This window comes from Tachyglossus aculeatus, chromosome 17, assembly GCF_015852505.1.
Source record: "Tachyglossus aculeatus isolate mTacAcu1 chromosome 17, mTacAcu1.pri, whole genome shotgun sequence".
NCBI classification, from domain to species: Eukaryota; Metazoa; Chordata; class Mammalia; order Monotremata; family Tachyglossidae; genus Tachyglossus; species Tachyglossus aculeatus.
The window spans coordinates 18,046,765-18,059,534 of NC_052082.1; the positions used below are offsets into that span (position 1 = coordinate 18,046,765).

General features: G+C 42.7%; 1 protein-coding gene across 1 annotated transcript in view; it reads left to right on the forward strand.

Annotated features, from left to right (window-relative positions):
• Positions 1–12,770, forward strand: part of ITGBL1 (integrin subunit beta like 1) — a 177,560-nt gene that overhangs the window by 99,910 nt on the left and 64,880 nt on the right. Inside the window, exon 7 of the mRNA XM_038759722.1 lies at positions 8,100–8,246. Within this exon, the coding sequence (XP_038615650.1) occupies positions 8,100–8,246 (147 nt within the window). The remainder of the gene's footprint in view (positions 1–8,099; positions 8,247–12,770) is intronic.

Sequence of the window (12,770 nt, forward strand, 5' to 3'; positions counted from 1 at the left end):
TCAAAGTGGTAGCTGACTGGAAGGAGAGGAAACAGTAGACTTTAACAGTATTGTGAAAGTAGAACTGACAGGATTTGGTGACAGACTGAATATAGTAATAATAATAATAATGGCATTTATTAAGCACTTACTATGTGCAAAGCACTGTTCTAAGTGCTGGGGATGTTACAAGGTGATCAGGTTGTCCCATAGGGGACTCACAGTCTTAATCCCCATTTTACAGATGAGGTAACTGGGGCACAGAGAAGTGAAGTGACTTGCCCAAAGTCACACAGCTGAAAATTGGCGGAGCTGGGATTTGAACCAATGACCTCTGACTCCAAAGCCTATGCTCTTTCCACTGAGCCACGCTGCTTCTAATATGTGGGTTGAATGAGAGCTGAAGAGATAAATGCCAAGGTGTAGTCTTGTGAGACAGAGAGGATGGTGGCCCTGTCCATAATGATGAGAAAGTCAGGGGGAGGACAGGATTTGGTTGGGAAATCTCTACACTATAAGTTCCTTGTGGGCAGGTAACATGCCTACCAACTATACTGCACTTTCCCAAGTGCTTAGTACAGGGCTCTGAACACAGTCAGCACTCAACTCCGGTTTGGAAGATGAGGGGTTCTATTTGGGACATGCGAAGTTTGAAGCGTTGGTAAGACATCCAAGTAGCAATGTCCTGAAGGAGGAAATACAGACTGTGGAGAAGGAAAAAGATCAGTGCTGGAGAAGTAGCGTGGCTCAATGGAAAGACCACAGGGTTGGGAGTCAGAGGTTATGGGTTCAAATCCCGGCTCCGCCAATTGTCAGCTGTGTGACTTTGGGCAAGTCACTTCACTTCTCTGGGCTTCAGTTCCCTCATCTGTAAAATGGGGATGAAGACTGTGAGCCCCACGTGGGACAATCTGATCACCTTGTATCCCCCCTAGTGATTAGAACAGAGCTTGGCACATAGTAAGTGCTTAACAAATGCCATTATTATTATTATTATTATAAGTAATTTTGGGAATTATCTACATAGAGATAGTAGTTGAAGCCGTGATAGTGAAATAGTTTTCCAAGGGGGTGGGTGTGGTTGGAGAACAGGAGCCGACCCAGAATTGAGATCTTGAGGAACTCTCACATCCAGGTGATGGCAGGCAGCGGCAGATCCCATAACAGAGATTGAGAAGGAATGGCCAGAGAGTTTAGAGGAGAACCAGGAGAGGATAGGGTCATTAAAGCCAAAGTTGGATAGCATTTCCAAGAGAAGGGAGTGGTCTAGAGTGTTGAAGGCAGCTGAGAGGTTGAAGAGGATTAGGTTGAAGATAGGGCCATTGAATTTGACAAGAAGGGGATCACTAATGACCTTTGAGAGGGTCGTATCGGTGGAGTGAATGAGGCAGGAGCCAGATTGGAGGTTGAGAAGGATTAGGACGAAGAAGAGGCCATTGGATGTGACAAAAAAGACATCATTGGTAACCTCTGAGAGGACTGTATTGGTAGAGTGAAGGGAACAGAAGCCAGTTTGGAGGTGGTCAAGGAGAGAATGGTAGGAGAGGAAATAGAGGTAACTGAAAGAGTTTGGGGAGAAATCGTAGGAGGGAGTGGGGCAATAAATGACAGGACAGCTGGTTCCTGTGCTTCCCCTGGGAGCTCAGGACCATTTCAGAGGAAGAAAGAGAGAAAGAAGAAGAGAAGGAAGGAGGGAAAGAAAGAGAGAGAGAGAAAAAATGAGTCAGATCTGCCTTATGCAAGCCACTTTTACGGTTCCTCAGACAGAACCCATCCAAGAGGCACTGCCCACGAGGGTGAAAATCTCTTGTTCCTGGCCAGGCTTCTGGATAGATTCATCAGGGTAATAAGAAAATGATACTGCTAGGGCAGGCTATCCATTGTTCAGGATTCTGCCAAAGCATGTTGGGCCCCAGGGTAGGACCTCATCACAAACCCTGCTGCCACCCCTCCCCTCCAGGCCTCTTTCAACCACCGCCACTTAATGGGCAGTCATACTGGTGTCAAATGGGGGTACTAACAACTGGAATACTGCATCTTCTCCCAGTCCTACCTTCTCCCCATCTGTGCCTTTGCATTTTGGTGCTCTTTTAAAAGAGCACCATTAGATTGTAAGCTCCTTGAAGTCGGGAATTGTTTTTACCCACTCATTGTATTCTCCCAAGTGCTTAGTACAGTGCTGCGATCACAGTGTACCCACAAATAATTACCTTTGCATGTAAAGAAAGGAAAGCTTCATCTATCCATCCAGTCATTCATTCAATCGTATTTATAGAGTGCTTACTCTGTGCAGAACACTGTATTAAGCACTTGGGAGAGCAGGATACAACAATAACCAGAAGCAGCGTGGCTTAGTGGAAAGACCCCGGGCTTGGGAATCAGAGGTCGTGGGTTCTAATCCCGGCTATGCCACTTGGCTGCTGTGTGACTTTGGGCAAGTCACTTCACTTCTCTGTGCCTTAGTTACCTCATCTGTAAAATGGGGATTAAGACTGTGAGCCCCACGTGGGAAGACCTGATTACCTTGTATCTACCCGAGCGCTTAGAACAGCGCTTGGCATTATAAGCATGTCTTTTCAAGTGCTTAACATTATTATTAAAATAAACAGGCACATTCCCTGCCCATGACAAGCTCACAGTTTAGATAATTTTTTATTCCTCAACCTTTGTTTTGTACTAAAATCCAGAGCTGTTAATTTCCTAGCCCAATTTTGTTTTTAAGGTCTGGTGTGAAGATGAGGTAGGTGGTACAGTTCCTCAGTAATATTGAGCCTAATAATAATAATAGTAATAATGATAATGATGACATTTATTAAGCACTTACAATGTGCAAAGCACTGTTCTAAGTGCTGGGGAAGTTACAAGGTGATCAGGTTGTCCCATGGGGGAGCTCACAGTCTTAATCCCCATTTAACAGATGAGATAACTGAGGCACAGAGAAGTGAAGTGATTTGCCCAAAGTCACACAGCTGACAAGGGCTGGAGCCAGGATTTGAACCCATGACCTCTGACTCCAAAGTCTGTGCTCTTCTAGACTGTGAGCCCACTGTTGGGTAGGGACCGTCTATATGTTGCCAACTTGTACTTCCCAAGTGCTTAGTACAGTGTTCTACACACAGTAAGCGCTCAATAAATACAATTGATTGATTGATTTCCAATGAGCCATGTGGCAGAGAATTGGTATACTGGGGTGGCAGAGGCAGAACAGCTTTTTAACAATACCCGCTGGTGAGATTTCCTGCCTTAGCCTATTGACACTTTCTGAGTACCAGTCTTCCGTACAGTTATATCCTACACAAAAAGAGCCCTAATGCTGATCAACGGGGCAGTTAGTTGTTCACACATAAAATTTTCTTGATCATTTCAAATCACCAGAAAATGTTACACATCCTGCAAGTGCAATGCCACAGATAGAGAACCAGAAACATTTTTTCTGTTCCTGACTAGCTGTAGATAATATCTTTAAAAGCTAATTAACCTCCGTAGAACTAAAGTGACTGACAATAGTATTAGCTTCTATATGTATCTAATTTGGGAAATTTGCCTCTTCAGAGACTTGAATGAAGTGATAGGTCAATCCAAATAAGGATTCCTTATATAGAAATTCTTAATGAGATTACATAGAATTTGAGCATGAAGGTACATGGTAGGAATTTAGGGAGATGCAATCTGAAGTACTCGGAAATTCAGGACTATGGGATTATGTCGGGAGAAAAAAATGTTATTAATAGTAATAATAATAATAATGGTATTTGTTAAGCGCTTAATATGTGCCAAGCACTGTTAACTGAACGTTAAGGTGATTTCTAAGTGTTTAGGGCATTTTTGTTCCATGTTATCCTAGAGAACTGCAAATACATTCCCTTTTTTTAAAAAGAAATAGTGAAGAAACAATTGGACCTGAGATTTATGGGAGAATGGGAGGGGAAACAGGAAGGAGAATGGGAGGAAGCAGAAGTCTAAGGACACTAAAGGATCAAGCAGAATCTTGATTAAGGATCTGACCAAGAACTCAGGAATCGGGAATGTCACCCCCAAGAGTTTTCACTACATAAAAGATTCAGTTCACTGAACCTGGAGATCATTACATAGAAAATGCTATTGCTGTTGGCTCGTTAGGGCAGACTAGTTTGGGCTAGTGAATAGTGCATGACTCCGGGAGTCAATAGGACCTGGGTTCTAATCCCGGCTCTGCCATTTAACTGTTGTGTGACTTTGGGTGAGTCAATTCACCTCTCCGTGCGTCAGTTACACCATCTGTAAAATGGGGATTAAGACCGTGAACCTCATGTGGGACATGACTGTTTCTATTTTGATTAGCTTCTATCTACCCAAGTGCTTAATACTGTGCCTGGCACATAGTAAGTGCTTAACAAATACCATTAAACAACAATATCAAAAACAAAATATTTATGATAGAACTGTGGGTGCCTTGTCTGACCTATCCATCACCATCACCAACCCTTCATAGTAGAATTGGGTTCCTTATCCTAGATTTGTCGATTTAATCTGTGCATCCTCCAGCATGACTGCAAGAAGGGGACTAAAGAGAAGTGTGAATACATTTGTATCCCCCCAAACACTCAACTTAGATTATGTGCAGAGCAAAAATCCTAAAGAGAGGCATTGAGTGATTGCTCTATGTAGATGCCTTTTAGCGGCAAACACCCAAAGACTCATTCAGATTATTTTAACCTCTTTGCAAAGTCTCTCTGGCACTACAGACCGATTATGAGTCTGAAGAAAATAGGAGCAATGTATCAGATCTACACCGGTAATACGGACATGTACGTGATCACAGAATTGTTTTACCTAGCAGCACATCGTGTAATGATGCGGTGACATCAAGTCAGTCAGTCAGTCATATTTATTGGGTGCTTACAGTGTACAGAGCACCATACTAAGTGCTTGGGAGAGTACTATATAACAGTATAACAGACACATTCCCTACCCACAGTGAGTTTACAGTCTAGAGGGGAGTCACTAGAAAGAAAGCCCACAGTACTGGAAGTGGGAGACTTGGGTTTGAATCCCAGCTCTACCACTAGCCTTCTTGGTGACTTGGGTAAATACCTCAACCTCTCTGTGAACTCTGTGTGGGACAGGAAATGGCCTAATCACAAAACCTTGTTGCTTACCAAAGAGTGTAGCACATGGCACTTTTAGAAATATTACAACTGTTGCAATTCTAAGAAGGCCAGTATATACTTCAGCAGACCTTCAAATATGTGACCACAATGTGGCAATCAAACTTTAGACCAAATAGAAGGGCTATGGGAGCTGTAGTTTTGTCCTACGTTCCTTAAAACTATGAGGTCCAGCCCCTCCTGAAGTGACATATTTGGTTCTTAAGCAAACGTTTTCTGCGGGACGAACATACAAAAAAAATGCCTGAAACAAATGACAAAGCTCGCTAGATGGGACATGTGGCCTAGTGGATAGAGCAGGGACCTGGGTTCTAATCCTGGCTATATCACTTTCTGCTGTGTGACCTTAGGCGAGTCACTTCACTTTTCTGTTCCTCAGTTCTCTCATCTATAAAATGGGGAAAGACTGTGAGCCCTATGTGAGGCAGGGACTGTATCCAACCTATCTTGTACCTATTCTAGTGCTTAGAACAGTGCCTGGCACATAGTAAGCACTTAAATACCACACTATTATTATCACACATGAGTTGCATGGCTGACAGACAGTAGCAAACCAAACAGCTGTTTGGTGAGCTCAATAGGATCCCTGAAAGAGACCGAGAGGAAACACTTGAAAAAACACCATACAAAGCAACCTCATTCAGAAAGGCATCAAAGCTGACGGTTGTGCCAGATAGGCCAACTTGGGCTTCTGCAATCAAAAACAATGCGACTGATTTTGAGCTGGAACTTCCAGAGGTCCATAAACAAAAATAGCTGTTTACACTATCTTTGGTAATAGCTTTCTTAAAGTTTTCAGAAGATGCTATGTGAGATTTTTATCTCTGTGCATGTATATGTCTGCATCGGTGTGATAAGCCTAGGCTTAGTCTGAGCAGCTCTGCCTCTAAATCTTCTTAAGGCATCTAAGATTCAGAGTGTTCAGTGTTTCACTCTTGTTCCCTCCCACTTCCGCCCCCATTACCTCTGCAATCCCCCGATTCTTAGAGCTTAAGGGAAGCTTTTCTAAGTACAAAGTAGTTCAGATGGTTTCTGCTTTTACTGAAAACCTAGCTTCCTATGCTAGCAGTAGAGAAAGATAAGGGAGAAAGCAGAAGGGAGTATCTGATCTGAATTACTATAAATCCTAGTTTAGAGGGGTCCAAATTAATGACATTTATGGTATGTGTATGGACTTTTATGGCAAGTGATAACCAGTTGCTTGAGAGCAGGGAGCACATCTACTAATTCTATTAAACTCTCCCATGCATTTAGTTCAGTGCTTCGCACACAGTAAAAAATCCAAATACTATTGATCGATTGAAGGGATAGGTGCAGAGGCTTTGTATTTTTCTTGTGGGTTGCTCCTTGAAAGATGGTTCAGTCGATATTTTGCCTAGGTTCCACTGAACAGAAAACAACCTTGAGATTGTCAAAAGAACACTGGAAAAAATTTGACCCAAAAGGCTCCTCAACAAAAGTAACAAACAAAAAACCCCCAAAATCAACAAATGAACCACAGTCAAAATATGGTACTTATATACCTAGAATACCAAGTATTAAACCTTTTCCAGTTTTTGTAGTGTATTCTCAATCTGAAACTGACATATGTTACTGTACTGGATAGGACTTTTACTACCAGGGTAGGTCTCAAAATGCTGAGATTTCTTTCAAACAGCCCTCCTGAATCCCAATATTAAAGACCTGGATCATCTTAAGAATTTAACAGAACAATTTGGCCTTCACAATATGGTGTAATTTCTTGCCAGCTAGGTTCACGTGCCTTAGGAGTTCATTCGTTCGTATTTACTGAGCATGTACTGTGTGCAAAGCACTGTACTAAGCGTTTGGGAGAGTACAATATAACAATAAACAGACACATTCCCTGCTACAAAACCTGTTTTTACTTTCTCAGTCTTGGAAAAATCTGTTTTCACATTTATTTCTTAGCATAAGGCTAACTCAGCCCTCCGTTAGTCAGTTTGCAGCTGTTATTTAATTTAGTTGGTAGTGTCAGACTGCCTTCTCAGAAAAGACAAAGTGTCCTGTATTTTATCAAGCTTCCTGAAGGCAGTTCTAGCAATTCTCAAATTGAAAACGCTATCCTCCCAGGACCCGGGATCCTCTTGATCAGTACAAAATTAGAGCCAGACTTCCAAAATTCCTATTTTTCCCCACTTTGGTCTTTTTGAACAACTTGTATGTGTTCACAATTTTTCCATGCTGAAGGGGTCATACGATTCTTAAAGTAGATTAGAATATGAGAGAGGAAAAAGTAATAGAGACAAAAGAATACTGGACTAGGGAGAAGGGATCAATTGTTTCCATCCATCTGGCTGAACCATTCCTAGGTGACATTTCTTAGGCAAGAGGAGGATTATGGGAATAGATGATAAGGGTGGCATAGACTCCTCTCAAACTAACAGCAGTTGTCAAAGTGGTTAGTTAAAATTTTTTAAAAAGTGACTGGTCACCTTTTTTCCAGGAAAACACGTGCCTTGGGGTGATACTGGGTTTTAGCCAAGTCAGACCATCACTTGCTATGTGCCAAGCACTGAACTAAGCACATGGGTAGAACCAAGGTCATCAGGTTGGGAACAGTCCCTATCCCCTTGAGACACTGTCTAGACTGTAGATCTTTAGTGTTATGAGGAAATAATGGAAGAAATGTTTCTTTATGGGCTTAGATACCAAATAACATCCCCTTAGATGCTATTTTTTAGGACCGTTAGAAAGTCGTGCAAATTGAACTCTTCGCATTTAGACAGATCCAGATTTATAACCCTTTTAAAATATTGGTTTTAGACCATTTGATTTCATCTTCCCTGCTATCTTAATGATTGTTTCATAAAAATCAGGATTTAATAACATTAGTGAAAGAACATTTTTTGTTTCAGGTGTAAGGTATTGTTAATTAAAGGCTCTGACTCAAGACATCCGTTCTTGGAATGGAAACTGACTCTGATATTCTTTTACCCCGTGCTCACTGTAAAGGTCATGGACAGTGTAACTGCGGAAAGTGCAATTGCAAAGCTGGATGGGTGGGGAAGAAGTGTGAGCACCCCGTTTCCTGCCCAATGACTGCAGAGGACAGTGCCAAAAGTTGCCGAGGAACCTCCAATTTGCTTTGCTCTGGACGAGGTAAGTCCTCTTCGTTAATGGTTAGCTAGGTCAGCACCTAGTAATATTGACCCTCTGGACTATCAGCCTGTAAGCTCCTTGAGGGCAGGCAACTATGTCTTCAACTCCTTTCATGCAATCCCAAATTTCCAAGATTGTGTGCTGCTTATGACAGATGACCAATCTAAACTGCAAGAAAGATGACAACATTCTTTTACCTTTTTAAAAAATAAGCTTAGATTCTCTTATGAGGGAAGACTATAGGAGAATCAGTATGGACTGTGGAAAGATCACAGGTCTGCCAGTCTAGGGGACCATTATCTCACTTTCCTGGTGTGAGACAATAGGCAAAATCGCTTAATGCCTCCGTGCCTCAGTTTCACCATATGTAACATGGGAATTAAATGCCTGTTTCTCATTCCTTTGAGTGTGAGCCCCATATGGGATGGAATCTTTTCCATCTTGATTGTTTTGTTACTAACCTGGTGCTTAAATACCACAGTTATTGATTAACATTCTTCAAAAGAAATAATAATTGAATCAGCATGAATTAATGAACATGGAAATAAACGCACACAAAATGGCCTCCTTCCCCAGGTCTTCAGCTGTAATAAAATCCATTCGCTTCAATGTCAGACTAGTGTTGTGAGGAGGGTTATTAGAATCCAAAAAACACTTAATGCCAGTGCCTGATTGTTATAGATAATACCATTAGCATGTTTCCCATCGACAAAACCTGTCAGTGATTCTTCTGACTCTTGAACACTTCATTTTGAGAAGCTTATTGTCTTCCACCAAGGTTTAAAACATTTTTTTTTGAACTGGCCTTATAGAGTTTCCAAAGCTTATAGTCACGGGGATCAACAATATCAGCAAATATCAGAGTTGAGAGAAAAATCCATCTAAAGAAAACAGGTTTCATTCTTTTTGATTTATCAAAATATGGAATGTGGTTACAATAGTGATGAGAATTGAAAGTAAATGTGAAATGGACTTTGGCTGGAACTGGTAATTGAAGTTATTACACATTTTTCCGAGCAGAAAAACTGTTGTGTTTGCACCTGGCCTCAAATTGCATTTCATTTTGATGTGGTTTATTTTCCATTAACGTGGTTTACACTGGAAAGCAACAAAACACCAGATATTATTGATCTAGTTCAGGTGAGTTCCCTCAAATTTATACCTATTGGCCATGGCATCTCAGCAGTGTTCAGGTAAACTTACCAATTTTTCACAAGGATGAAGATCAACTGCTGCTGGTGAAAAAGATTCTTATCAGCCCTAACCATTCCTCTGCTGACAAGCAAAGATCCTGACTAAAGGGAAGAGTCCCAGGCTTTGGCCTGCCCCTCCACTGGGAATTCCCAATTCCTGGAATACAAAATTATCTAAGGAACAAGAGGATGGATGCCAAATCTGGAGAAATCCCAGGACACACAAACTGAAACCAATCTGAGAGCCTCTCTATATCCCTAAAAGATGTAAAGATGACAAAGAAGGGAAGGCTAAGAAAGGGAAGCGTGACCTAGTGGAAAAAGCACAGGTCTGGGAATCAGAGAACCTGAGTTCTAATCCCAGATCCACCACTTATCTGCTGTGTGCCTTTAGGCAAGTCACTTCACCTTTCTGTGCCTCTGTCACCTCATCTGTAAAAATGGAATTAAGTCCTTGACCCCCATGTGGGATATGAACTGTCTACCTGAATATCTTGTTTCTACCCCAGAACTTAATACAGTGCCTGGCACATAGTGAATGCTTAATAAATACCATTAAAAGGGAAAAAAAGAAACATAATTCGGGCTGTCATCAGGCTTTAGGACACAGTTACTTCTCAGAACTGCATCTTAGCTTATATGTTGTCACTTTCTCATAAGAATATCATCATCAGTAGAGGACAGATGCCTGATTCAACATTGGCTAAACTATTTTTACCCAGAATATCCTGGTAATATAGCTACATTATTGTAGTGACACTCATATTAGCTTTTTCAGCCATATGTCCCCACTTTTACTGATGGTGATGTCATTTGTTTACACATACACACACTTTTGTTATGCTTCTTTCACATCTCTTCACCCTCAGTTTTGTCTGGGTTTTCTGTTCCTCCATTTCCCTCTGATTCCCTTCTGACCCACCGTCCTGGCCCTCTGTCACCCGTCGTCCGGGGAGATGGGTTCGTTCAGTAATCGGTGCGGGGTCCGGGGTGGAAGAGAGAGAAACAGAGAGAGAGAGAGAGAGAGAGACAGACAGACAGACAGACAGACAGACCGGGGGCAGAAAGCCTGAGTTTTATGTAAAATTTATTCCGCGAGGCGAATTGAATTATGTAATTGTTTAGGCGCAATGGATTGAACTTCCCTTTCAGGAAAAATGTAATCAATTAATAATATTAGAGCTTCCCTAATGGGAGGAATACACGTATACATTACTCGTGTGTGGAAGAACCCCCAGGTCCCACCCAGGCGGAATTCCCTTACAGTTTGTTTGCACTCATGTGCACTTCCCATTCAGGAGGAATCCACTTGGGTTACACACCCATGGGTGAAGCCCCTAGCTCCCACTCATGAGGATTTTCCATTTGGGAAGAATCCATTCATTCGTTCCATACCCATGGTGAAGCGCTTGGCTTCCAGCCCCACGAGCGGCCAGTGGGACGGGACACTTTCCCATCCGAGGGCTCCTCACTGGGTGCAGGCAGAGTGGGCTTCTCACACTCTGGACAGAGGCGCCCTGCAGTTGTCTGCTGCAAGTCTCCATCCTCGGCCTAGATGCCACAGGCATTTATCACCTGTGCTTCTAGGCCATTCCAGCTTCTGGCCTCAGTTTATCCAATCTCTGCCCTCCCCCTCCTCCGTACCTAATTGGATTGGCACGGGGGGCGAGGGACACCTTCTGTATTCCCAGCTTGGGCTGTCAATCTAGCAGTTTGGGTTGTGGGGATGGTATCCCACCCTCACTTCCGAGTTTCGCCTGCTGGCTCAGGTGGCCACGAGATAGCATTTGACCTTGAGATGGCTGGTACCCAAGGGTCACCTTGGGACATGCTCCACCCCATTGTTCGTATAATTCACTCATTCATTGTCATACTTATTGAATGTTTACCGTGTGCAGAACACTGTACTAAACATTTGGAAAGTGCAATTCAACAACAAAGAGAGACAATCCCTGCACACACTGGGTTTACAGCCTAGAAAGTGGGGGGCGGAAGACGGGATTCTCCTACCTGCCGGAGTCAGACGTTCAGCCTGTCCTAATGGAAGGAGTACAAGCCTGCGAGTCAGAGACCCTGGGTTCTAATCCTGACTCCACCATGTTCCTCTTGTGTGACCATGAGCAAGTCATTTCACTTCTCTGTGCCTCAGTTTCCTCATCTGCAAAACGAGGAGCCAATACCTGTGTTTCTTCCTACTTACTTTGAGAAGCAGCGTGGCTCAGTGGAAAGAGCATGGGCTTAGGAGTCATAGGTCGTAGGTTCTAATCCTGACTCCAACACTTGTTTGCTGTGTGACTTTGAGCAAGTCACTTAACTTCTCTGTGCCTCAGTTACCTCATCTGTAAAGTGGGAATTAAGACTATGAGCCCCACATAAAACAAGCTGATTATCTTGTATTTCTCCCAGTGCTTAGAAACGTGCTTGGCACATAGTAAGCACTTAGCCCACTGTTGGGTAGGGACCGTCTCTATATGTTGCCAACTTGCACTTCCCAAGCGCTTAGTACAGTGTTCTGCACACAGCAAGCACTCAATAAACATGATTGAATGAATGAATCAATTCCATCATTATCATCATCATCAGCGTGGCTCAGTGGAAAGAGCACGGGCATTGGAGACAGAGGTCATGGGTTCAAATATCGACTCTGCCAATTGTCAGCTGTGTGACTTTGGCCAAGTCACTTAACTTCTCTGTGCCTCAGTTACCTCATCTGGAAAATGGGATTAAGACTGTGAGCCCTCCGTGGGACAACCTGATCACCTTGTAACCTCCCCAGCGCTTAGAACAGTGCTATGCACATAGTAAATGCTTAATAAATGCCATTATTATTATTATTAGCCTGTGAGCCCCATGTGGGACCCCAATTATCCTGTATCTACCCCAGCTAGTACAATATTTGACATATTGTAAGCACTTGACAAAAATCCCATTTTTTCTACCATTATACTGTGCATGTAGGTCACCCCAATTAAATCAGTTGTTCTCTCCCTCACCCCTCCTGGAGTCTCCACACTATTTGTTGAGCATCCTGGCTCTTATGCCTCAACTGCCACCTCCCCTGGAAATTTCCAGTTCTTGTCTCTGCCAGTGGTGCCACCCTAGCTTGCTTTCTACCACTCATTTGCAGTAAATGGGAGGGCAAGCTAGAAGCGTATTAGTGGTAATTATACATATGCAACTATGATCATAAAGCAGCTAAACAAGGAGCAACTCATCACAGTAATGAAAGCTCTATTATTTTTTCTGTGAAAGATTCAAATATTTTTATTGGAGCCAAATTTAGCACCCTGTGTCCTGTAGTGATTTCCAAATATATCGCTGAAGAGTAGTG